At 32.6% G+C, this 25,918-nt stretch overlaps 2 protein-coding genes across 2 annotated transcripts; one reads left to right on the top strand and one right to left on the bottom strand.

Moving 5' to 3' along the window:
* Positions 1-232: 232 nt before the first annotated feature.
* Positions 233-1,621, bottom strand: LOC114259112 (beta-1,3-galactosyltransferase 7). Its single transcript, XM_082869336.1, has 4 exons — positions 1,490-1,621; positions 1,199-1,380; positions 1,038-1,101; positions 233-663 (listed from the first exon to the last, which is right to left on the bottom strand). The coding sequence occupies exons 1-4, from the start codon at positions 1,576-1,578 to the stop codon at positions 528-530; spliced, it is 471 nt and encodes a 156-aa protein (XP_082725462.1). The 5' UTR covers positions 1,579-1,621; the 3' UTR covers positions 233-527.
* An 18,945-nt stretch (positions 1,622-20,566) lies between these two features.
* On the top strand, positions 20,567-24,193 carry LOC114321126 (uncharacterized). The gene is made up of 3 exons (XM_028268272.2): positions 20,567-21,027; positions 22,340-22,466; positions 23,600-24,193. Exons 1-3 carry the CDS (start codon positions 20,567-20,569, stop codon positions 24,125-24,127), a joined length of 1,116 nt encoding a protein of 371 aa, XP_028124073.2. The 3' UTR covers positions 24,128-24,193.
* Positions 24,194-25,918: the final 1,725 nt, after the last annotated feature.

Genomic DNA, 25,918 nt, shown 5'->3' on the forward strand with positions numbered 1-25,918 from the left:
GCCTTTTAACAAAGAGAGGGAAACAAAACGATAAAAGACAGCTTATCTCCACATGCACTATCCTTTGTTTAATCTTATTTAAGCACTATAACAAGTTTTCTTGTAAATTAAAAGTTGATGTACTCAGTAACATCAAATACAAGCTCGGATAATTTTTTTTAAATTGCTTCATTTTAAATCGGATAAAATGTTTACATTTATTTGTTAGTGAATAACTCAAGTTTACAAAAAAAAAAAAAAAAAATCGGTCCAATATTGTTGGGTATTTTTTGAGGGGGAGTAAAAATGAGGTATCAACATGTATTATGCATTAAAAACTGGATATGGTTTTACCTATGTTTACATGAACATCGTCATCAATTTTGAGATAGAAATCTGCATCCCACAAAGCAACAGCGGTAGCAAAATATATCTTTGTTTTCGCTGACAATTCATTGTAACCCTCTACATGTTTCTACCCAAAGAACATAAACAAAGTCAAGTGCGTGCCTAACAAACACGCTTTTATTTAGTCTTTAACATTCATGCTACTCAAAACAATTATTGGCAATGGCAATAGAGGAAGTAAAGAAAAAAGAACGCAACATCACCAGCCGCAAGAAGTCCTTGTGCTTTCTGTCCTCTACTTCAATAGCTTTGTCAAGAATACCATCGGATGTTGAACTAGTGATGAAAAACAATTAAAAAATTCATTTTCAATTGCAAAATTCCTAGGCCACAGCTCACTGATATGCAAAATGTTACTAGTGACAGAAAAAACAATTAATAGATTCATTTTCATTTAGTGCAGAAACCAGCCAAATGTTACATTGTTTGAGTCATGGAATTCCATGTTATGTTAAACTTATTGTGGTTTGTGTTACTATTCTAGGAAACACGGTCCAGACTTCATCATTAAATTGATACAATTTTTTTTAAAAAAAAACTCAATTTTTTCAATCACGTAAGTTGTAGAGAATACATAAAACCACAACTAAAAACCACATACGTATGCAATTAGCTAATATCAGCTCTGAAAAGCATATACTAATTCGTACCTGTGACCAATAACAAAGCGTATGACAATGCCCTTTTCTTCCTCTAGCTTCCTTCTTTTCTCACCTTCAATTTTTTTTATCAGAGAATCCATTACTCATTGATCATATACAATAACATCAATCATGAAATAAAAACAAAGCTGGAAGATCAGCTAATGCACCTTGGGGCATCCACGTCTCTTGCAGGGAATCTCTTCGTTTTTGGCTACTAAAAGCTGTATTAATTCCCATAACCATGAAATATTTTTTGTTAGACTTTGCAACCTTTTGGTTTATTGACTTGGGAGAGGCCCTCGATAGAGATATATTCCTTGTTTTTACAGCTGCTGATTCATCTTGTGTTCTGCATTCCATAATCAGGAATAGGATGTGAATTCAGTTGACTCCATGCCATACATGAGGGCATCACTTGTAAATTGTATCCAACTCAAACAAGCATTGGGATTGCTTACCGTTTGGGATGATGAGCCTTTAAAACTTCATTGCTTACAAGCTTCTGATGAAAACCAAGGAAAACACAAAGTTTGAAGTATGAACACATCAATATTATGAACTTGATAATTAAATGAAGCAACAAAACAGAAAATGAGTAAACAGTTGATGATGATAAGTCTAGAAGAGAGAATAATTTCCATCAGAAAATTTGTTTGCACACTGTATTTGGATAAATGCTACATTTTTTAATTTCTTGAAAAAAAATATATAGAAGTTAGAGAAGTTGGAGGTTTAAACTGATTCAAGTGGAGGCTACTTGAGATTATGAAAAAATAACTCTTTGTAGTGATTGAAGACTCATATACCCATGAACAATCTGAATGATCTTTCAGGCCAACCTGATCTATCTCATGAGCTCCAAGTTCAAGCTTTGCTTGAAAAATTGAACAGTTGAGAAACAGGATTTATTTTCTGCTCGTAAATCTAACAAATATTTTGTGAAACTCCAAAATCAAGTAGATCTTGTAGTCACCATGGTTGATAATAGCTATTCCAAATAAGGAAAAGCCAAATAATGTATCGCCAAGTAAGCTTTTAGCAATTATGCTCTAGTGGTCACTGAAACCAATCCTTTCTTAGGTTGTGTTTGGATCTTGGATTTGGCGAGAGATTTGTGTGAAGGGAAAAGAAAAGATCCAAACACAGACTGAAAGTTGGCTTCCAAATGCAGCTAAACGTTAGGTTTTGTTAAAATGGAAGATGCACTCACAAGTTTGGGATTATAAGCCTCAGAAACTAAGTGTCTTCTTTCAGCTTTGACAGCAGTTGTCCTTGCAATAACCATTGTTTCAGGCACCAGGCATATCCTGATACCAAGTGCTCCAAATCAATATGACATGCAAATATTGTTAATGCTTCATCTTTCATGCATAAAACTAGGTATAGAAAAATTGTACAAGTTGCTAACAACTAAAATAAGATCCATATAAAATATCAAATATGTGGACTTTAGTCCCCACCCCATCGGATGGGGTTCTGGAGGGGTAGATTGGGTACAGGCCTTATAGGGGTCACTGGTCCAGTGGTTAAAACTTGATCCCTCAATCTTGAGTTTGTAGGTTCAAACCTAGAGGGCAGATAAGAATGTCTTGTTTATTTAAGAAATGTTTGATCCCTCAATCTTGACTTCACATAATCTTGAGTTCATTGTTTAAAAACAAAACAATTGCAAAATATAAGAATGTCCTGTTTATTTAAATGAAATGAAATTAGATGAAATCGTCAAAATATATTCAGATAGACAGAAAGATATAAGAAATTAGACCGCACCAGGAACATCGGCGAATCGGAGAGTCTCTTCAATCATGTGAATCTAAGCGGACCGATGTTCTTGAAACTGAAAGCTTCGAGCCTGCTATTAATGGCTGCGGTGGTCCTTGAGTAGCTCCTTTGCCACTGGAATGAGAGCAGCAGAGGGAAAGCCAACGGAGTGAGAAACAAAAGAGTGAGGCTCCTTAACCCCGTCGCTCGACGCCATCGTCTGTCGTGCTCACAGTCGCACGAGAGAGAGAGATGGGGATTTTTGGTTCAAAAATTAGGGATTTGAGATTTGGGAATTTTTGGTTGAGGGGGGAAAAACGAGCGGGAATCAGATTTTGTGCTTTTTTTTTTCGCCACATCAAGCATAACTGACTCAAATGAAAATTTAAGGTACGGTTTGATAACATTTATATTTTTAATTTATGTTTATAAAAATTTTATAAATTAATTTTTATTTATTTTTAAAAAAAATATAAATTACAAATGCGTTTGGACAAAATATTTTTAAAAAATTAAAATTATAAATTAAAAAATATGTTTATCCAAGTCTAAAATATTTATATATATTTTTTTATTTTTTATGACAATGAGATCATGCACATTTTAATTGAAAAAAAAAATTAATTGAAAAAATTTTATTTGAAAAAATATATTTAAAAAAATAATTAAAAAATTAATTAAAAAAATATTTGAAAAAACAATTAATTAAAAAAAATTGTTAGTCAAATTTTTAGATTTTTGTTTAAAAACCAACGTAAACTCATTTTTTGAGAGAGATGAGTAAAAGAGATGGAAAAGATAGATGAGCGAGAGACACAGAGGGAAAGAGAGACCCACTTCATTTTTTGACTTTTTTCTCTTTCAACAACAATGGGCTTAGAGAAAAATGAGTGTGAATGAGAGAAATGAACGATTGAGAGAGAATAGAGATGAAGGAGAGAGAGAAATAAAAATAAAAATAAAAAAGAGAAACAAGATAAGCGAGAGAGAGAGAAAGACAGTAAAAAGAGATGAACAAGAGATATAGAGAGAGAATGAGAGAAAAGAAAGATGAGCAAGAGAGATGAGAGAGCCAGAGAGAATAGTGATGAGTGAGAGAGAGAGACACACACACAAACACACACACAGAAAAAAAGAAGAGAGAAACAAGATGAGCGAGAGATAGACAAAAAGAGAGAGAGAAACAGCAAAAAGAGATGAACAAGAGATATAGAAAGAGAAAGAAAGAGAGAGAGAGACAGAGAAGAAAGATGAGCAAGAAAGATAGGGAGAAGAGAGAGATGAGAGAGCTAAGGAGAAGAGTGATGAGTGTGTGTGAGAGAGAGAGAGAGAGGTCCATTTCATTTTTTGACTTTTTTCTCTTTCGACAAGTGATTATGAGAGAGAGAGAAAAAAAAAAGAGATCGATAATCGAGAGGGAGATCGATAAATCAATAAGAGGGGATGGAGAGAGTGAGCAACGCGAGCACAGTGTGGGATAGAGAGAGAGAAAGAGAAAGACACAGATAGAAAGGCAAAGAGTGATGAGTAGGGGTAATGAAAAAAAAAATTATTTTTTTTAGTTACTAAGGTTGAAAATTTATTTGTTTCATATTTATTTTAATGATTTTTTTTTTTTTGTAGAAGTAAGGGTAATATTTTAATGACAAATACTTTCCATTAAAAATAAAGTTAATTTTTTTTTTGTCAATGAAAAATATTTTTCTACGGTCCTTTTCTTTTTTTTCTTTTTTTTGGTTACTAAAATGAGAGTGGCAGAGAAGAAGGAGTGGCAGTAGTGGTGAATGTGGTGGACAAGAGGTGGTGGTGGTGGTGGTGGTGGTGGCGAAGGAGATTAGTGGTGAAATTGTAGTAGTGGTAGAGGAGATGGAGTGGCGGTAGTGGAGGAGAGGTAATGGTAGTAGTAGTTGCAGTAGTGGTAGTGGTGGTAGTGGAGTGGTGGCGATGGTGGATAAGAGGTAATGGTAGTAGTAGTGGCAGTAGTGGTGGTGGTCATAGTTCCACCCATTGATTTAAGTATGGTGTTTGTTTTGAACTTTCAAATCATAATTTTACATCTATTTTTCAAAACTCAATTCAAAATATAATCATTACTTTTCAAAACTCATAACCAAATACATAATTCAAAACTCTTTTCAAAACTTAATTAAATATATATATATATATATATAATCACACTTAATTAAAAAGTGACATAAAAAATAAATATGATCACACTCAATTAAATTAAGTATAATTAAAATATCAATCTAATTTTTTTTATCACACTCCTAATAAAAGTGAGATATTTTCATTTATCAAAGTGTGATCTCTAACTGTTTTTGTAGTAGTGATATAATTACACTTTAATTAGAAGGTGCGATTAAAAAATATATCAATAATCACACTTTAATTAGAATGTGTGATTAAAAAATGTATATATAATCACACTTACTTAAAAAGTGTGATTAAAAAGTAATAGTGTATATATAATCACACTTTAATTAAAAAGGTGTGATTAAAAAGTATATAAATAATCACACTTTAATTAGAATGTGTGATTAAAAAATATATATATATAATCACACTTACTTAAAAAGTGTGATTAAAAAGTAGTAGTGTATATATAATCACACTTTAATCAAAAAGGTGTGATTAAAAATATATAAATAATCACACTTTAATTAGAATGTGTGATTAAAAAATATATATATATAATCACACTTACTTAAAAAGTGTGATTAAAAAGTAGTATTGTATATATAATTATACTTTAATTAAAAGGTGTGATTAAAAAATATATAAACAATCACACTTTAATTAGAATGTGTGATTAAAAAATATATATATAATCACACTTGTTTAAAAAATGTGATTAAAAAGTAGTAGTGTATATATAATCACACTTTTAATTAGAAGGTGTGATTAAAAAAATATATATATAATCACACTTAATTGAAAAGTGACATAAAAAATAAATATTATCACACTCAATCAAATTAAGTGTGATTAAAGTATCAATCTAATTTTTTTTATCACACTTCTAATAAAAGTGAGATCTTTTTTTTTGTCAAAGTGTGATCTTTAACTATTTTTGTAGTAGTGATTTGATAAGAGATTCGAAATCTATTTTGGACATCATTCATTAAAATTTTTACTCTGTTATTATTCACTGAGCTCCAGCTCATTCTATTATTTATGTATGTAGGTGATCAGGCGCGTGATCAGGCGCGTGACCAGGTTCAGTGATGATTGCCTGGAAGTCCATTTGTCGGCCAACCATTGTGCCTCCCGAGGAGGTTCCGGAAAGAGTTTAGTGGTCGAGTTTTATGAACTTTTATGGTTTTGTAAATAGTTCTTTTGCCTTATTTTGTATTTTGACGATATAGAATGGATATGTACATGACGTCATACGTGGGCATATGTATATCAGTTTTAAATTTTTGTCCCATGTATGTTTACCCAGCTTTATGAACTATATATGTTTTATATATTTACTTCTGCCAGCCCTTTATATTTTGTTATTTAGATCAGAGGTTTTCGGTAATCCGAGGATTACTGGCCGATTATGATGCTAAACCCAAAGGGACGAGTTTGGGTCGTGATAATAATCAGTGTCTAATAGGGAGTTGTGGAAAGAAATATTGGCAAAAAGGAAAACAAAATAAATTTTGTCAAGATTTGTGAGAAATAATAAATTTCCTTATATATTTTGTAAGAAATTATTAGCCTAACTAACATGCTAATTTAAAGTTTTCATTACCTTTTAGGACTCTTTATTTAAACAAACTCATAAAAAAATATATTATTATTTTTTTCTTTCATTTGCTTATATTATCGGTCTAAACTGAGCTGTAGGTATCATATCATATCAAACTTATTCCAATATGGTAGTAATTCTAAAACCTCACATTTATTCTACTCTTGCTCAAAGTATTGGTCTCTATAAATAAGTAAAAACAACGAAACGTTTCTTCTTCTTCTTATTGCCTCCATTGATCTCTTTACCCCCCTTCTTTAGCAATGGGAAACCACAAGATGTTCTTCCCGCAGTACCACCGTCCACGCTTCTCCACTATCCAGTTCTTAATCTTCTTCATCATTGCAGTGATCGTCATTGCCGGTCTCATTGCCTTCAGTTTCTATCTCATTAATCCTCACCCTCCAAATTTCAAAATCAAGTCTGTCTTAGTCTCTCCTTTCTCAATCTCCAATGCTCAAATCACCGCAACATGGCATACACTCTTCTCCCTTACAAATCCTAGTTTCAAAACACAAATCACTGGCCAACATGTCAAGATTTTTTGCATACTACAGAAATACACTTCTTTCATCATCAACACTACTTTCTCTTCATTTTCCTAAGAATTTTCATGGTTTGTTCTCAGCGAGCATTTCTGCCTCATCTGTACTAATTGATAATAACATTGCGAATGCCATTGTAATGGGTTGGGATCAAGGAGTTGTGAAGTTTAACTTTAAGGTGCGTGCGAGGATTGTGTTCGATTTTTTTACATTGATGGAGAAAAAATGGTGCAGTCACTTGTGAGAATGTGAAGATCATGTTCAATATAACGGGTGATTCTATGTTGAATGGCTTGAAAAACTGCAAGATTGATCTGTAAGTTGGAGTGGTTTGATTTGTGATTTTTGTTTTTGGATCTAGCTTTGTTTTGGGTATTTGAAGGTTTGTTGATTGCTGCAACTCCTTACTCATAGTAAATAAAATGGATTTTTTTTTTTTGGCCACCTGATACACAAACAGAATTTATATACACAATTTGCATACAAAATGATGTGTCATTTTATGATCCTTTCATTTACCATGAAATTTGTTCTCATAATTTCACAAATGTTACTGTCAAATCAATTTCATTATGAATTTATACAAAAAATTTATATAAACAAAGATATTTAGTTCACAATATAAAATGTATGGAACATATCCATTATACTGTACATCCCATACCACATTAAATTTAAATTTATATCATATATTTTAATTTTGAGCACTTTCCTGGTAAATCCTCTATGATAATTATTGAGTAATTGGTTAGCACCATGAGTATCATATGGTGTTCTCAACCAATAGTGTTGATCAACTTTTATTAAGTCATTGAGACACATTGAACCAATGATGTACCATATTCTACATGAGGTGGTTATTTTGTTAGAGAGTTTTGTGTAACTTTTTGTCCATATTGTTCCGCCATGGGTGAGATTGTGTCCCATGTGTCGTTATTCCCCGAAGTTGTAAGCATTGTTGTGACTCATTCTTGATTCATCATTTACACGAACTTGACCATCTACCTACATAGTTGACTGGATATTTGACTAAACACACTGTTCGAACAACTAACCATATGTCATGCTCATCCTAACATGGTTGTGCAGAATTACCTCCCGCAAAAAACAATTCCTCACAAAAGATTTTGTAAAAAAGTAGTCGGTGAACTTGCTATCACACTAGATTCTGAATTCGTGATTCATAGCAAACTCATCATCAGGTTAACTTTTGGCGCACAACAAAATTCATAGAGGCATTTCGTCAAACAAGTTATGCACATAGGTCTATCAAACCCCATTTATTCATCCAACGAACAAGGAAGTTATTAGAACTCTGAAACGTACTTTTCTAGTCAAGTGAATGCCTCTAGATAAACTAAATCTAAAAAAAGAAAAATGATTTTTCTAATTGAGACATCTTATCAAATGACTAGATGACAATAAACACACAACGATACTTATAGAAAAGTTAAAAAGATAAATCATTTGCAGAAGATAACTTTTTTTTTTGATCGGCAAAAGAGAAATATTATTGATGGAAAAAAATAACAAGATGATCCTTACATCAGTAAAGAAGAGGGTGCAAAAAGCATCACAGTGAAACATTTAGATCCCAACTAGGTTGGCACCAAAACGCACACCAAATCATCTGCTAGCACGCACTCAAGGCTCCAAGTTGGTGAGAAACCAACAAACAAAGCGGAAAAAAACAACAAAACACTCCACAAACAACCACACCACAGAGAGCCTAAGGGACCACCAGAATCACACAACAGCAGCCCATAGACCAGCAGAATCACAAACAGCAGCCCATAGACCAGATCTGGAAATGGAGAAGCAGAACATTGACAAGAACACAGTTAAAAAAAGGAAGAAGAGTACCTGAGAGTACAATGCAATGCCTTGTACTACAACACTGGGATAACTTGAAAACAGTTGGTTTCCAAATGCACAGAAGCCCACCAGCTCTCCCTTCAGAGTCGATTGCCATGAATTCCATTTCATCCACAGGCCATAATGATTTTACAAAATCTGGTGTAACCTCACTTTTCTTTGTCTCTTGGAAAAAAACAAAATCAATTTTCCTATCCTTAAGTAGTAATTTGACCCTCCTTCTCTTTACAGATTTACCCAAACCCCTTACATTCCATGATAAGAGCTTCATAGAGACACATTACATAACACCTATAACCACCTGATACATTCAATCAATTCTGCGCATCAGCTCCCAACTGTGTATGTACAGCCCTTGAAGCTACCTGAACTTTATCCTTGATCTCCATAGCCTTTAATTTTTCCTTCACCTCCTCTTCCTTCCCACCGAAACATATGCCTAAGGCTTTGCCCATACGTATTGTTGCTTCTGCCTCCTCCTGAGGCGTCAAATCTCTATGAAAGTTTCTCCCAATCACCTCCAATTTTGATCGTGCCCCAGACTTTACTTTACTTGTGTCTTTCCTTTGTGCATCCGATCTTGCTTTTAACCCAGCTTTACCTCTTAGGACAGCACCTCTGCTCCAGCTTCCCATACCCACTGCACCTCCATTCCTTCGTACTAACTTTTTCCTCTGTTTTAATTCTCCTTTTTTACCAACTGTGTTGCCACTATCAACTGAAGCCTCAACACGAAGTGATGATGAGCCAACATCCTGGGCCTGTGACACCTCATTATCTGAATTACTGTGACTACCCATGAGTCCTAATCTAGGCCCATCACACTGGGTATGAACCAAATCCACTTCCGATGTTATCCCTTTCTTTTTTGTCTTCAGCCCATTAGAAAGTTGCCATTGCAACCTTCATGCTTTGTTTGCCCCATACACCCACTAGGCCTTGTATCTGCCCAACTAGTAGTGGTAGTGAGATTTACATTTGGGCCTCTCACCCCAGCACCTACACTGTTATTCACCACTGGGTTTTGAATATGGCCCAAGTTTACTTCCAAGCTAATACCAGGCCTATTTCTAGCTGACCCACCCATACACTGAAGCAACCCGGGTGTAGCTATCTGCTCATTAACACATAGATTATCATCATTGTTTTGTAGGCTGCCCTCTGCCACCGCCATCACCATACGCTCCTCAACCACCAAGTTGTCCCCCACTCCACTGTCCGTCTCCTCTACCACTGTGTCCTCCTGTTTGGTTACTTGAACATCATCAACAGCTTCATCTTCTACAACCAAATTAACACCAGATTGATCACCAACATCTATCCCAACAGATTGATGTTGGACTACCTTGTTTGAGCTCCGATCCTCCCTTGCCTCACTGGACACAATGCTACCACAATCAACTACAAGCTGCGGTTGTTCTTCGCAAACCAAGACTGAATGAAAACGACCTTTGCATTCCAGCTTGATCGTTTGATTTATGCACTCCATACATTGCGTTGCAACTCTAATTCTTCCATGACTAAAGGACTGTGGTTGACTGATATTTCCATCCAAACTAAGCACACTGCCCCATATACTCCCAATCGTGTTGAAAGTGTTTCTATTCCACATACTCAGAGGAACACCATAACACCTGAGCCACAGACACCTCTCTTTCTCTGTATATACTCCTGGTTCCCAAAGCTTGACAGATTCGCACCATTCCTTGAACCATTCTTTTACCAATTCAAACTGTGACAGCATATTCTCCTTCGATGAGAAAGTCAATATAGCAGTCCTACCACCCCCATTTCTAACCAGCACATGCCCCAGTCCTTTCTCTTTTAGCACCATCGCAATACCCTGCATCGAGAACTCCGATTTGAACTTTAGCAACACACTATCATACAACCAGCCATGCCCTTCTTCATTAACCAGAATCGTATATCTTTCATTACCCCCCTGTCCCTTAGCGCCTGCTTTTACCACATCAACAAAAGATCTTCAAAGACCCACCTGATCCCCATTATACCTTCCTTCCCCGACCTTATCACCACTATTCCTTCCAACCTGATCCCTTCTCACCAATCTATTCGCAATACGACCATACTCTGCTATTTTGACTTTAAGTTCCTTATCCGCCACCCACAAACCATCTGTTTTCTGTACAGCCACCTTTGCAGCTACTGAGCAATCAAATCTAACAAAACCAAATCGAGTATTGGTATTCTTCCTTCTCTTTTGTGGTATAAACACATCCTTCACTAAACCAAACTTGGAGAACAGATGAAACAATGATTTCGGATCCATATTGGAAGGGATGTTATCCACAAACACAGAGATTAAGCCCTTACTACCCTGGTTACTCCATACTTCACTCTTTTTCCTTTGCTTCACTACTGGTATCAACCCACCGTTCTCCATGGGCAGAACAACTTGCATCAAAGTCTTTTTATTTGCAGAAGATAACTTACTTGTGAACAATGAATGAATCATATGTTAGTTGTAATTAAACTATCACATAACCTTGCTAGGTCGGTTAATGGTTTGTGATTATATAAAAAATATCGTAACCAAACCACCAAATTTTATAACATTAACTAAATTTTTTAAAATATTTTTTTAGGCTAATTTGTAATGAATTTACGCATTTTGTAATATATATATATATATATATATATATATATATATATGATATGTATCTCTAAAGGGTGCATAGCAAAGGCTTTCCCATAGATATTGTTAACTTTTGATTCTTATAAACTTAAACATTGTAAGCCCAACTCAGTAATGTCATTGCGTGAATTTAAAATTTAAAATTATGTCTTTCTAAGATTTCTTGAAAAAATAATAAAAGGTCAATTAAAATAACCCTCAATATGTTTGGTTTAATTTTAGAAATTATTTTTTAGTTTTGTTCTTATATATTTTAGTGATTTTTTTTCTTTATATTTTAATCAATACGACACTGACAATGTAAAATATTTTTAAATAAATTTAAAATAATTACTTTAGGTTGACTTTTGTATTTTTTTTTTCTTAAAGAAATGTTAGAAACTCATAATTTTAAATTCTAAATTCGCACTTAATGATATAACAATAAAATTGGGTTTTAAATGGTTGAGTTTATGACCGTTAAAAGTTTGACACGCAAAGCCTATGCCACCATTGAAAGGTACCTCAGCAAAGCCTTACAACAAGTATCCTCCACAAAACAAAAGCCGGGCTCAGATGGCTGAGATGAAGGATCTTTCACAAGATGTGGACAACATGCATATGGTAGCTGCCGTCTCTGAGGTGAATATGGTAGGGTCCAACCCGAAGGAATAATGGGTGGACACTGGGGCCACTCGCCACATCTGTGCGAAGAAGAAAATGTTCACAACCTTCGAATCGGTTTCAAATGGTGCGAAGTTATTCATGGGCAATTCTGTAACCTCAACTGTTGAGAGAAAGGGCAAGGTGGTTCTAAAGATGATTTCAGGGAAAGAGCTGACTCTGAACGATGTCCTATTTGTGTTGGACATTCGTAAGAACCTTGTCTCGGGGTTGCTCTTAAGCAAACATGGCTTCCGTATGGTATTTGAGTCTGATAAGGTCGTGTTGACCAAGAGCGGGGTCTATGTAGGGAAGCGGTATATGTCGGGCGGTATGTTTAAGCTCAATGTAATGACCCTTGTCCCAAAACTTAATAAGAAACCTTCTTCTTCTGCTTATATGCTTGAGTCTCCTAATTTGTAGCATGGTAGACTAGGTCATGTAAATTTTGACTCTTTGCGTAGATTAATCAAGTTAGATCACATATTATCTTTTAAGATTAATCCAAATAATAAGTTTGAAACTTGTGTATAAGCAAAATTGACAAGGACTTCTTTTCATTTTGTTGAAAGAAGTAGCGAGCCTTTGGATTTAGTGCACAGTGGTGTGTGTGACTTGAAAGTCGTACAATCACGTGATGGCAACAAGTACTTCATTACCTTTGTTGATAATTGCACTAAATACTGTTATGTGTATTTTCTTAAAAGCAAAGATGAGGCGATTGATAAATTTATTCTTTTCAAGACTGAAGTTGAGAATCAATTAAGCTAAAAGATCAAGGCTATAAGAAGTGATCATGGTGATGAGTATGAATCCCCCCATTTGTTGAGATTTGTGCTCAATTTGGGATTGTTCACCAAACCACAGCGCCCTACTCCCCTTAGTCAAATGGTGTTACTGAGCATAAAAATAGGACGTTAAAGGAAATGATGAATGCAATGTTAATAAGTTCTGGTTTGCCACAGAACTTATGGAGGGGGGAGCGATTCTCTCTGCGGATTACATTCCAAATAGAATACCATAGAAAAAAATAGACAAGACTCCATATGAATTATGGAAAGGCTACAAGCCTTCTTATATTTTCTTACGAATGTGGGGGTGTCTTGCAAAGTGGTAGTACCTACACCCAAGCAGGTTAGGATAGGTCTGAAAACCGCGAATTGTATATTCATTGGTTATGCACAGAATAGTAGTGCATATAGGTTTCTTGTGCACAAGTCGATATTTTAGATATCCACAAGAATACCATAATGGAGTTGAGGAATGCGTCCTTCTTTGAAGATGTATTTCCTTGTCGAACCCGAGGAGAGGATCAAGGTTTTGATAAGGAACTTAACAATGATCAAGTAGATGATCAAAATGAGGAAGTAGATGAGCCAAGAAGGAGTAAGAGGGCTAGGACTGTCAAGTCCTTTGGCCTTGACTTCTTGACTTATATGTTAAAGGGAGAACCTCGAACTTTTCATGAAGCTGTGACTTCGCTTGAAAGTCTCTTATGAAAAGAAGCAATTAAGAGTGAAATTGACTCCATCTTACAGAACCATACTTGGGAGTTAGTTGATCTACCCCCATAGAGTAAGGCCTTGGGGAGTAAGTGGATTGTTAGAAAGAAGATGAAGGCTGATGGGTCGATTGACAAGTACAAAGCTAGGCTAGTTATCAAATGTAACACCCTCAAAATAATACATATAAACCAATCATTCTTAGCATCCATAGACATAAGAGAAATAAACATATATTCATTTATCAGAGTATTCATTACATAAGTATTACATGTTGACAACAAAAGTAAATACCCTACGAGCTTACAACTTTTCAAGCCAACATTTGGTTACAAAAAAGAGTTCTAACTCAAAACACATTAAGCCCTCGGCTTGAATTTACATGTAATACCAAAAATAACAAAGCAACCAAAAGAGTCTTCAACTTTCAAACCTTCCAAGCTAAGACCTTGGAGGCGGCATCTGACCTGTACCTGAAAATGATGTCCCACATAGGGTGAGCCAAAACCCAGTAGAGATACGCTACACCAAATATGAGTAATAACTAAAATATTAGCATTGATAAATGTTTAACTCATATAAACAACATACATCCCTTTCATAACCAGTCCATATTCACAAATATATTTCAATCTCTTTCCATTTCATTTACCAAACCAATTCATAGTTATGGTTCTCTGTTTATCCGAACAGTTTCAAATGAGACTATAACTCATATTAACAATACGTCGATCATGATCAATTAATATGAGACTACAACTCACATTATTAACACTTCAACACTTCAATTTCAAATAAGACTACAACTCATTTTATTAACACTTCAACACTTCAATTTCAAATGAGACTATAACTCATTTTATTAACACTTCAACACTTCAATCATCTATGTTATACAAACCTAATAAAGATTTTGGGACTTTCACCCTAGACACTCCGGGCAACTTAGTTATCACTGGAGTTCATCCCCTATCTCCTCCCAAATAGGTTTAGGAGTACATCCCCTATCTCCTCCCAAACAAGATACATATGCAATGTATTTAAACAAGTCGTCATATACAATGACCAATTCGCTAACATATTCACTGTTATAATTCAACCGTCATATTCAATGACATACTCAATTGATTAGTTTTAATTCTCCTAATCATCATGCAGTGTCAACAATCAAGACTATCCTCCACCGATAGCCCAAAGCAGTTATTTCTAAACAGATAATAAATTATCTACAATTTCAAAGTTAATTTGGTGATTAATCAATCCAACTCCACCATTCAATCTCATAATTTCCCAATTTCATGATTTTCAACTCAATTTCATATTTCCATGTTTCCCAAATTAATTATACAAATTAATCAATCACATTAAATTAGGGCTTTTTCCCCATTTTTCTCAAATATTGCACCCAAGGCCAAATTTCATCAATCATACACAATAACATAATTTTAGGGACCACTCTTACACTTGGAACCCCAAAAATAGAAAACCCCTCTTTTATAATTTAAATTTCAATTTCAAACCCTAACCTTTCCAAAACTCCCAAACAACACCATCTATACAAAATACATAACATTTATGTTAAACTCATGGAAAAGAGTAGGTTATCCCCACGTCAAGTGAAGAGACCCAAATGGGATGATGAAGAAACTCGAAAGTGCTTAAAACCCATAACTTTTCGGATAAAAATAGAGCCCACGCAAAGCTCAAGCTTTTTATCAAAGGGAAGAGGATGAGGAGATCACAAGATCTAGCTTAAAATGTAGAGAGAGAGAGAGAGTATTCTAGAGAGAGAAGCTCTCAAATGAGGGTTTTGAAAAGTTAGAGAGAGAGAGAGAGAGAGCCGAAAAAATGATTCAAAATGGCTTTACCACGGACTGAAATACATTACAGTCTGCTCGAGCGTGGGACGCCCTGCTCGAGCGTCAGGCATAGACTCTCGCTCGAGCGTGACAAGCGTCACTCGAGCGTGGAATGCACATTTCTAGAAGTTCTGCAGACGAAGGTCCCCGCTCGAGCGTGAAAGTGAACGCTCGAGCGTTCGATGTCCTGCAGGAAAAAAATACTGAAGACTGAATAATCCTATTCGAGCGTCAGACTGCCCGTTCGAGCGGAGGAGCAAATGCAAAAGGGCCCGCTCAAGCGTGAAAAGCCCCGCTCTAGCGTGAAGGCCAAACTCTGGGCATTAACTATTTGTTTCTAAACACAACCAACCTGTTTCAAACCTGTCCAACACATCCAAAAACTCAAATACAAAGAATTAAAGGACGGAAACTCGATTCAGATAATAACAATCATCCACAAAACCGAGTCCAGAATACAATAAACAATGGAGGGAAAGATGGGATCGCTATGCAGGCAGCGAGATGGTTTAGATTACTTTGATACGTATTCGCCTATGACAAGGATTATATCCATTCGCATGGTGATTGCGATAGTTGCTTTATATGGTTTGGAGATACATCAGATGGATATAAAGACAACTTTCTTAAATGGAGATTTAGATGAAGAAATCTACAGAGAACAACAAGAGGGGTTTTTAGCTCCAAGGCAAAATAAAAAAGTCTGTAAGTTTGTCAAGTTATTATATGGTTTGAAGTAAGCTCTTAAGCAATGTCATGAGAAGTTTGACAACACTATGTTGTCAAATGGATTTAGAATCAATGAGTATGACAAGTGCGTATATGTTAAAGACACTGACAGAGGTTATGTCATTTTGTGTCTATACGTAGATGATATACTCATTGTTGGTAACACTGATGAAATGATTCGAACTACTAAAAGATTGTTAAACTCTAAGTTTGATATGAAAGATATGGGCCTTGCAGATGTCATTCTAGGTATTAAGATTACCAGAACATCTAGTGGTATTATACTTTCTTAGTCTCACTATGTTGAGAAGATACTTGAGAAATTTGGTAAATAAGATAAAAGTGTGTCTAGGACATTGGTAGACGTGAGTCTATATTTGACCAAGAATAATAGTAAGAGTGTCTCTCAGTTAGAATATTCTCAGGTTATTGGGAGTTTGATATATCTGATGAGTTGTACAAGGCCAGATATAACGTACTCTGTTAGAATATTCTCCAGTCTTGAGTAATTTTTTATTTTTATTTATAACCTAATCTTTTTAAGTATATGCTTAATTGTCTTATTGGTAATGTTTTAAGGTACCCCAGTATTAAGTTATCCCCAATTGCTTGCCAAAAATGGTATTCCATTCATAAGTTTATTAGGTAAGTAGCATTCATCAGCACATTTGAACTAATTAAATGGGCTAAGTAAGATTTTTTGAACAAATGGGATAAGTCAGATTGGTATGAACTCTTGCACTTGTTATGGAATTAATAATTTGAGTTTTTCCTCCAATACCACCCAAATAATAATAATAATAAATGAATTGAAATTTAGGAAAATTTGATTCGTTAAATGTTCTTATCCAAAAATATAATTAGGCAAGTGAATAAGAAAGAACAAGGAAAATGAGTTATGAATTTGAAAATAAAAAATTGCACTTATGGTAAGTAGTAGTAATTACTATGAGCTATTCATTTACCATTATTAAAGAATACGAAAGAAAAAGGAAAATGAGGGAATTTGTTTTCCATGACATTTTGGCTTGTTTTGAAAAGTAAGAAAAAAAGTTAATTTAATGATTTTTTTAATTTCTTTTTCAAAAAATATATAAAAAAATAAAGAGGTGATGTGACTTAAATAAGTCAATAAATTGACTTTTTTCTACTTTTCAAAACAAGCCATTTGTTGAAGAAAAACTTGGCTCCAGATCTTGTTCGATTGGTGTTTGAGGAGGGGATTAAATTAGTAATTTGTGAGATCCACATAGTTTGTTTGTAACAAAATGATATGAGACCAACAATATTATAGGAGCATGAATCACTCATAGTGGAATTAGCATTCCCATGGATTAGTGGTTAAAAGATTATTTTGTTCTCTATTTTACAAAATAACAAATTTAGATAGTATGTGATAAATAGTTTTAGTAATTTTGTAAATTTAATCCAGCTAACACTATAACACATAAAAATTTTAGAGACTATATTTTTTTATCCTCGAATAGTTTAGTTTCAAAAAATATTTGAAGATTAATTTCTGTCGTTCTGAAAATAGTCGCTAAAAGGTTGACTTGAAAAGTAAAAAAAAAAAGACTTTTAGTGACCAAATTTTGAAAATGTCATTAATTAATACATTTTTAGGGACAAAATAATTTGATTCCAAAATGATTTATTTTTTGGAGACAAAAATTTTGGTCCCAAGAATAATAATTCATCCAGTTAAAAAATAAACAATGACAATTCATTACTAAATGTCTAATTTCATCGCTACAAATATAATAATGACATTTTTGACAATAAAGATATTTCGTTTTTAAAATTTTATTTTAGCTCGGGTAAATTACAAATACACATCTTGAAATTTACTTAAATTATGAATTGTTCTATATGATTCTAGAAATTGCATCCTGCTCCTTGAAGTTTGTAGTTTCATAAAAAATGATTCCTTTTATTAATTAATTATCAAGTCAATTAATAGTTTTAAATGATATTTGAATTATATTTGAATTAATAATTTAGGTAATTTTATTATTGTATAGGAGAGTCATTAAGAATTTTATTTTTTAGTTAATTCTGTTAAGAATAATGCCATATGTATCAATTGGTATACCAATTAGCGTGCTAACAGATGATGTGAAATAATGTTAGATATTTTTGGTATTTTTAATTTGTATAATGGGTGGAGTCAGTAATAATGTCATAACATATGTTGATACACTAATTGGTGTATGTAGCACCCCTATTTTATTAGATAAAAAATTCATACAACGATATTTTTGTAATTTTTTAAACTATAAGGGATAATTCGTATTTTAAATAAATCACAAGGGGATATTTATAATTTATCCCTTTATTTCTAAAATCTTAGCCTGCGTTTGGTTCTCTTTTGGAATTATGATTCCAATAAAAAAAATTTCAAAATTCATAATCAAACATACGACTCAAAACTACTCAAAACTCAGTTTAAAAATTATTTTCAAAACTCATAACTAAGCACACAACTCAAAATTCAATTCAAAACTTTTTTCAAAATTCAAAACTCAAAACCAAACTCCTTTAAAAACTCTATTAAAAAAAAATTCAAAGAAATATTTTTTTTATTTTGCTTTTTTAAATTATTTTTAAAATTATGATTTGCATATAGAGTCATGTTTTGAGTTATGAGTTTTAAAAAGAGAATTTATTTAGTTATGAGTTTTGAGTTGTATTTTGATTTTTTTTGGATTTATTTTTTGTAGATATTTAAAAATTTTCTTAATTTTATTTTTTTAAGGTAAATATTTATTTATTTATTTATTCATTTTAATGTGCACTATATTTCATACATTTGTATTAAAAATTTATTTCTTAATTTAATTATTTAATGTGCCCTATTTATTTTAATTTAATTAATGTGCACTATATTTGGTTAAAAAATTATTTATTTCTTAATTTGATACATTTTAAGTATTAAAAAATTTTTAAAAATTATTTTTTTATTTTAAATTTTTTATTTTATTTCATAAATATATTTTTAAATATTTTAATTTTTTTTATTATGTGTTTGGTTATGATTTGAGTGTGGACTTTTGAAAGTAGTGTGAAGTTTCGAATTATGTATTTGATTATGACTTTTGAAAATAATTTTTGAATTGAGTTTTGAGTTATGTGTTTGGTTACGATTTGAGTGTGGAGTTATGTTTTGAGTTTAAAGTATTAAAACTAAAAAAAATAAAATATTTACAAAATAAAATAAAATATTTAAGATAAAAATATTTGAATAAAAAGTATATATTTAAAATAAAAAAATAAAAAATTCTTAAACATTTTTTAATATTTAAAAAAATAAATCTAAAAAATTTTCAAATACAACTCAAAATTTAAAACTCAAAATACGATTCAAAATTCTTTTCAAAATTTAAATTCAAAAATCCTTTTCAAAACATATAATCAAATCATAACTACAAAATTAAACCAAGCAAGTCTTAATTTGTTATAATTGTACATAACACTACTAACTACTATACAAACAAATACATTTTATCTTACACCTCTAATTTTAATATTATTACACTAATAATTCTATCATACTTAACTATAGATCTTCACCGTTCGAGAAATGTAATCTTAGTCATGATTACCATCTAACGGTTGATATTTGATTTTGAGTGTGATACCTTCACCACTCATGTCATGAAACGTAACACATATAAACCACGTGTCATCAGATGTCAGATAATTTGTAACTAAAAGACAAAACTTCATAACAACCTAATCATTATGTACATTTCACCTCTCCTTTGACAGTACTAAGAAAATGGAAGCTTAACCTTCACGCTCAACTTATAATTTCAACCGTCCGATCAGATGCGCTGATCAACGGCCACAAATGAATCGGGCCCACACCTTCCCCTTTTCACTGTTAATATATATATATATTTTTTACCTACGACCTCTTCCAATCTTAATTATTGATGATATAAATCCCATACATATATAAATAAATTTCACATATATATCAATGATTAAAATTCAAAAATAATTATAAAAATCCAAAAAAAAAAGAAGCCCAAGCATTTTTCCCAATAAAAAGCCTAAATAACCCATTTTCAAAACACTCAAAGCAAAAACAACCCATCTTTCTTCTGCTGCTTTCACTCTTACACTCTCTCTCCTCTCTCAGGCTGCATGGAGTTTGATACAAACTTCAATGAAAATCCAACTTTCTATCAAAGTTTTTCCCCGGAAAAAAACTCCAAACCACAAATGGAAAATGGACTTTTAATCGGATCTTCATCGCCGAATGGGTTGTATCAAAATTTTCCTAATTTTGATAAATTTCCCATTCAAGGCTCTTCTTCCTCCAATTTATCTTTGTCGGTTTTGGCTCCGTTTTATGATCCATTCGTACCATTTCAAACTTCATCGATAAATGGATGTTCAAACAATCGTTTTCATTTAAATGCATCGATTCCTTCTGGATCAAACGGTGCAAATCATGTCATGCATGGCGGTCAAAATGTAGGGTTCTTGAACTATCCTCCAAGAATTTTACTAGAGGCTTTGAATCAAGATCAGACTTTCCAACCAAAAAATTATCAAACATTCGGATCAACGAATGTGAATCTATCAGATGAAGTTTCATGCTTAACAAAGGAAGGTGGAAATCGAAAAAAAATTGAATCCAAGAGGAGAAGGATGCAGCAATGGGCTACTGAGGAGGATAGGTGAACTTCATTTTTTTAATTTTCGTTTTCTTTTTTTTATTTTTTGAATGTATTTCTTCTCTTTTAAATTGTTTGGAATTATTTGTTCTCTCTCTCTCACTACAAGAAAAAGCACCTTTGGTGACTAAATTTCTAGTCGCCAAAAGTCATTTTTTAGTCGCCAAAAGTCGATTTTTCACTTTTCCCGACTAAATATTTTAGTCGCCGATTTTGTTGCAAATACATGGTCGCCGGAGGTATTGGCAACTAAAAATGTTTTAGTCGGCAAAAAACAGGTCTTCAGCGACCAAAGCTTTTGTCGCCAATAGTCAATTGCATTTTTGAAAATTATACATTTGGCGACTAATCTTTTAGTCGCCAATAGTGAATTATTAGTTTTTTTTATTTATACATTTGCCGACTAAGCTTTTCGTCGCCAATAGTCAATCTTTTGGCGACAATACATTTTAGTCGCCAAAAGCATATTTCAGAAAAAAAAAATTACCCTCTGCTGTTGCCAAGTTTCGAACCACCAACCTCCCACATTCTAAACATTTAGCAACACACTCTCACTTTATGCCAGTACAATATCACATGAATATAAATGCAACATATATTATTTATATAGTATATTGACCGTTATTAATACAAAACTATATATATAAAAATAAGTATTTTTATTTAATACAATTTATGTAAAAAATAAATTATTTACTAAAAAAAATTGAGGCCACTTTTGGCGACATTTAGTCGCCAATTCTATAATTTTTGGGCTACTAATTATTTTTCAGTCGCTAAAAAAATAAGTTCCGCCTAAAAATAACCAGTTTTGGCGACTAAACCTGTTTTCAGTCGCCAAAAACGTCCCCTTTTGACTACTAAACTGAATTTTAATCGCCAATTGCCTGTTTTTAGCTACTAAATTTTTTTTAGTAGCCAAAAAGCTTCCCTTGCAGTGACCAAACTGTTTTTAGTCGCCAAAACACGTATAATCGGCGACCAAACTGTTTTTTAGTCGCCAAAACCATCACGTTTGGCTACTAAATTATTTTAGTCGCCGAAAACCGTCACTTTTGGCTTCTAAAAAACCTTTAGTCGCTAAGACCCATATAATTGAGGACTAAATTGATTTTTAGTCGCCAATAACTATACATTTGGCTACTAAATTGTTTTAGTCGCCAAAAGATTCCATTTTAGTCGCCGAAAGTGCTACTTTCAGCGACGAAATTTTTTTTTTAGTCGCCATTTGTGCTTTTTGTTGTAGTGTATTTTAATTTTCTTGTTTGGTTTTGTGTTTTGAATTATGATTGTTTTTTTAATTTTCAATTTGCAGGTTATTGGTGAAATTAGTGAAGGAATATGGAGAAAAAAAATGGTCTCACATTGCTCAGATGTTGAATGGGAGAATGGGGAAACAATGTAGGGAGAGATGGCATAACCATTTAAGGCCAGACATTAAGGTTTTTCATTTCTTCTCTTTTATTTGTTTATATATATTCTATATAAAAACATAAATGCGTGTATACACAGTTCATTGAGTGGAACATCAACCTTCTCCTTCTCATGCGTGTACACGCGCCATGCATTAAAAGGTAAATACTTTATTATTATTATTATTATTATTAATATTATTATTATTATTATTATTGTTAATATTACTACTACTACTACTTCTACTACAAATATCACTTTGCATAAAATATAAAGTGTCTTTTTTCTTTGTATTTTGCACACATGCTATGCCCTAAAATATCAAGTTTTTTCTTTCGTTTCTATTACTAGCATAACCATCTAAAGCTAGACATTAAGATTTTCTATTTCTTCTATTTTTTTCTATTCTATGCATGTGCACATGCGCCACGTGCTAGATTATTGGAATTTTTATTTATATTATCTGCGTAAAAACAAAAATACGCATTCACACATTATTCGTGAAGTGGAATCAAGCCTTCATTTTTTTCGTGTGTGCACACATTTTATGCACTAAAAAATAAATACCATTTTTTAGTACTTCTATTAATCATTTTTCTTCTATGCACACACCACACCAGATTATTAGAATTTTTATTTATATTATTTTCATAAAAACACAAATGCGCATTCACACATAGTTCATGGAATCAAACATCAAGTTTTTCATTTTTCTCATGTGTGCACCAAAAAATAAATACAAATTTTTAGTACAACGATAGAGAATGGATACATTCAAAAGAGAGCATATTCATGTCATTTCCTATTAATATTCATTGGATACTTCGATATACATATCTGACATTTTATATTAATTTTGAAAAGTATCATGTACTTTTTGTACAGGTCACATATTCAAACTATTATAAAATTCAAGTTGTTACTGTTAGAAAAAATGCAATAATAGTTTTTTAAAAATATTTTCTTATTTCTTACTGAAGTTAGTTTTTAACTCTTAAACTAATATATAATTCTTAAATTGTACTTTCAAATCATATATAATATAATACTAGAAGAAATTATAAATAATAAAAAAAATTAACGTATGCTGTCGTACTTGTATTGTAATTTTTTACATGTATGACCATTTGTTTTTTATTTTTATTTTTTGTTACATTGGTAGAAAGATATATGGAGTGAGGAGGAGATGAAGCTAATTGAGGTCCATAGACAAATAGGTAACAAATGGGCAGCCATTGCAAGGGAAATGCCAGGGAGGACTGAAAATACCATTAAAAACCATTGGAATGCAGCAAAAAGGCGGCGATTCAGCAAGTGTAAAGGTCAGTACAGCTGTCTCTTGCAGGACTACATCAAGAGCTTGCCTTCAGATTCAACTGTCACTGATGGTCAAGAAAGCCCATCATCCGATTCCAACTTGCGAATCGTTGATAATACCGACTTGGAAGAAGACAATAAAGATCAGAAAGACCCAACTTCTGATTCGAATAAGGCAGTGGATTATCAATTTTATGAGAAAATGGCTGTTGAAGAAGATGATTTTGGATCGATGCTCAATGAGTGCAATAAAACAGAGTTGGAGATAGAGATGGAGATGATGCCAGCTGAGTTAATGGATAAGGAGATGAGCTTTGATGTTAATAATAAGGATATGGACTTGCTGGAGATGCTCTGTCAAGGAATCTTATGAGCTAGCTGCTAAGTGGTGTTTGGATGTGTTTTATTTAGTTCAATATCTCAAACTTTTTCTTAGTCTTTCAAATCCTTGTGGTTTTGGCGGGAAACTGAGTTAGGTTGTAGGTTTTGTTTGTCATTTTCTGATTTGCTTTGCTTTGCTGTAGTGTTCTGTTTTGCAATAATATGTTATAGTTTGTGTCAAAAATTGGGGTCCAATTTTGTGTACTAAGATTTGTTAAAGGTGCTCCAATTTAATGTTTTGGGTAATGTTAGGTATACCAAATTTTTTATTAAATAAATGAACAAATGTCTCATATGAGTATGAGGTTTACAATTTTGTGGACCCCATACTTATGTGAGACATTTGATTATTTATTTGGTAGAAAATTTAGAACCTATAACATTTTTCCTAAATGTTAAAATCTCGCTCTCTCTTCTTGCTTAAATGACCCATTCCAGTTAGCATACTCTATACCGTTTGACTATTTTTTAAGTTAAATTACAATTTCAACTCTTGTAATTTTATTAAAATTTTACTTTAGTCTTTATTATTTTAAATCGAACAATTTACTTCTTACACTTTAAGTGGTTGTTTAGAATGTGCTATATAAATGCACTTTTTGACTTTTGGATAGAAAAAGTAGAGAAAAAAAGATGTATATTTGGGATAACTTTTTGAATTTTTACAAAAAAATGTGTAATAAAATATTATAGTAAAAGCAAAATGACTATTCTACCCTTTTGACTTTTTGACTTGACTTTTGGGTTGTTGAATTTATTTTGCCCTCTAGGCAAGGGCAAAATAATAATTTTGTCTTCTAAGCTTCCCCCTCAAGTTTTTCTCAAATAGTATCGACTTTTTAATTTTTTTAAAATTTTTTTAACTTTTTGACTTTTATAGTTTATGCCAAACTAACCCTAAGTATAATTTCAATTGATTCTTCCGTTCAAGTTAGAGATTGAAGAACCTCGGGCAATTGCCCAAGAAGTCATGAAGAGGGTACTTAGGTGTCAAGGTAAGTGAGATTTCAGGTTTGAATCTATGGAGAAACATTTGCCTGTGTTGTAATCTAATTACTAACATATTAATCGCTATCTTATAACTAAGAAATAAAAAACTTAGAGATTAAAGTTAATGATTTTATAACACATGTCAGTATTTTCAGGTGTAAAAAATGAACTTAAAATATAGGGACTAAATTATTCAAACTGATGTAACAGGAATAAAAATAAAATTTAAATTAAACTATAAGAGTAACTATAAGAGTAAAAATTTGTAATTGACCTTTTTTTTTAAATCTACAAGCCAACTCACTGACAGCTCTAATAGAGCACCAAAAAGAGAAAATTGTGTTTACTGAGCTAACACTTGACCTTAATGATGATGCACTAACTAATCCAAAGAAGATGCTCTTTTAAGTAGATTTGTGAAGTATTTATTATTACTATCTCTTGTTAGGGTTTTTGAGGTTTAGTCATTAATTGGTATTTTGTTTGATTAAACAAATCACATGAACTATATGAAAGCCCCTAACACGAGATTAAGTCCATCCCACAAATAGTAGCAAGTGTGACCAAAACATGAACTTGTATGCCTCCTCTATTTATTCAACATTTCGTGTGCGTTTATGTTAAAGGAAAAATTAACTTTTAATCATTCATTTGTCACAAAAAAATTTATGGAAAAGTATTTCAAGATTCTTGTGAAATTACATATTTTTTGTGGGATAAATTTTGAAGGAAAGTTAATCCAAGTGGAAAAGTATAAGTGGCTTGCATTATTTACCATCGTATAATGAAAAAT

The sequence above is a fragment of the Camellia sinensis genome, chromosome 1 (assembly GCF_055761805.1).
Source record: "Camellia sinensis isolate YWXY chromosome 1, ASM5576180v1, whole genome shotgun sequence".
NCBI lineage: Eukaryota > Viridiplantae > Streptophyta > Magnoliopsida > Ericales > Theaceae > Camellia > Camellia sinensis.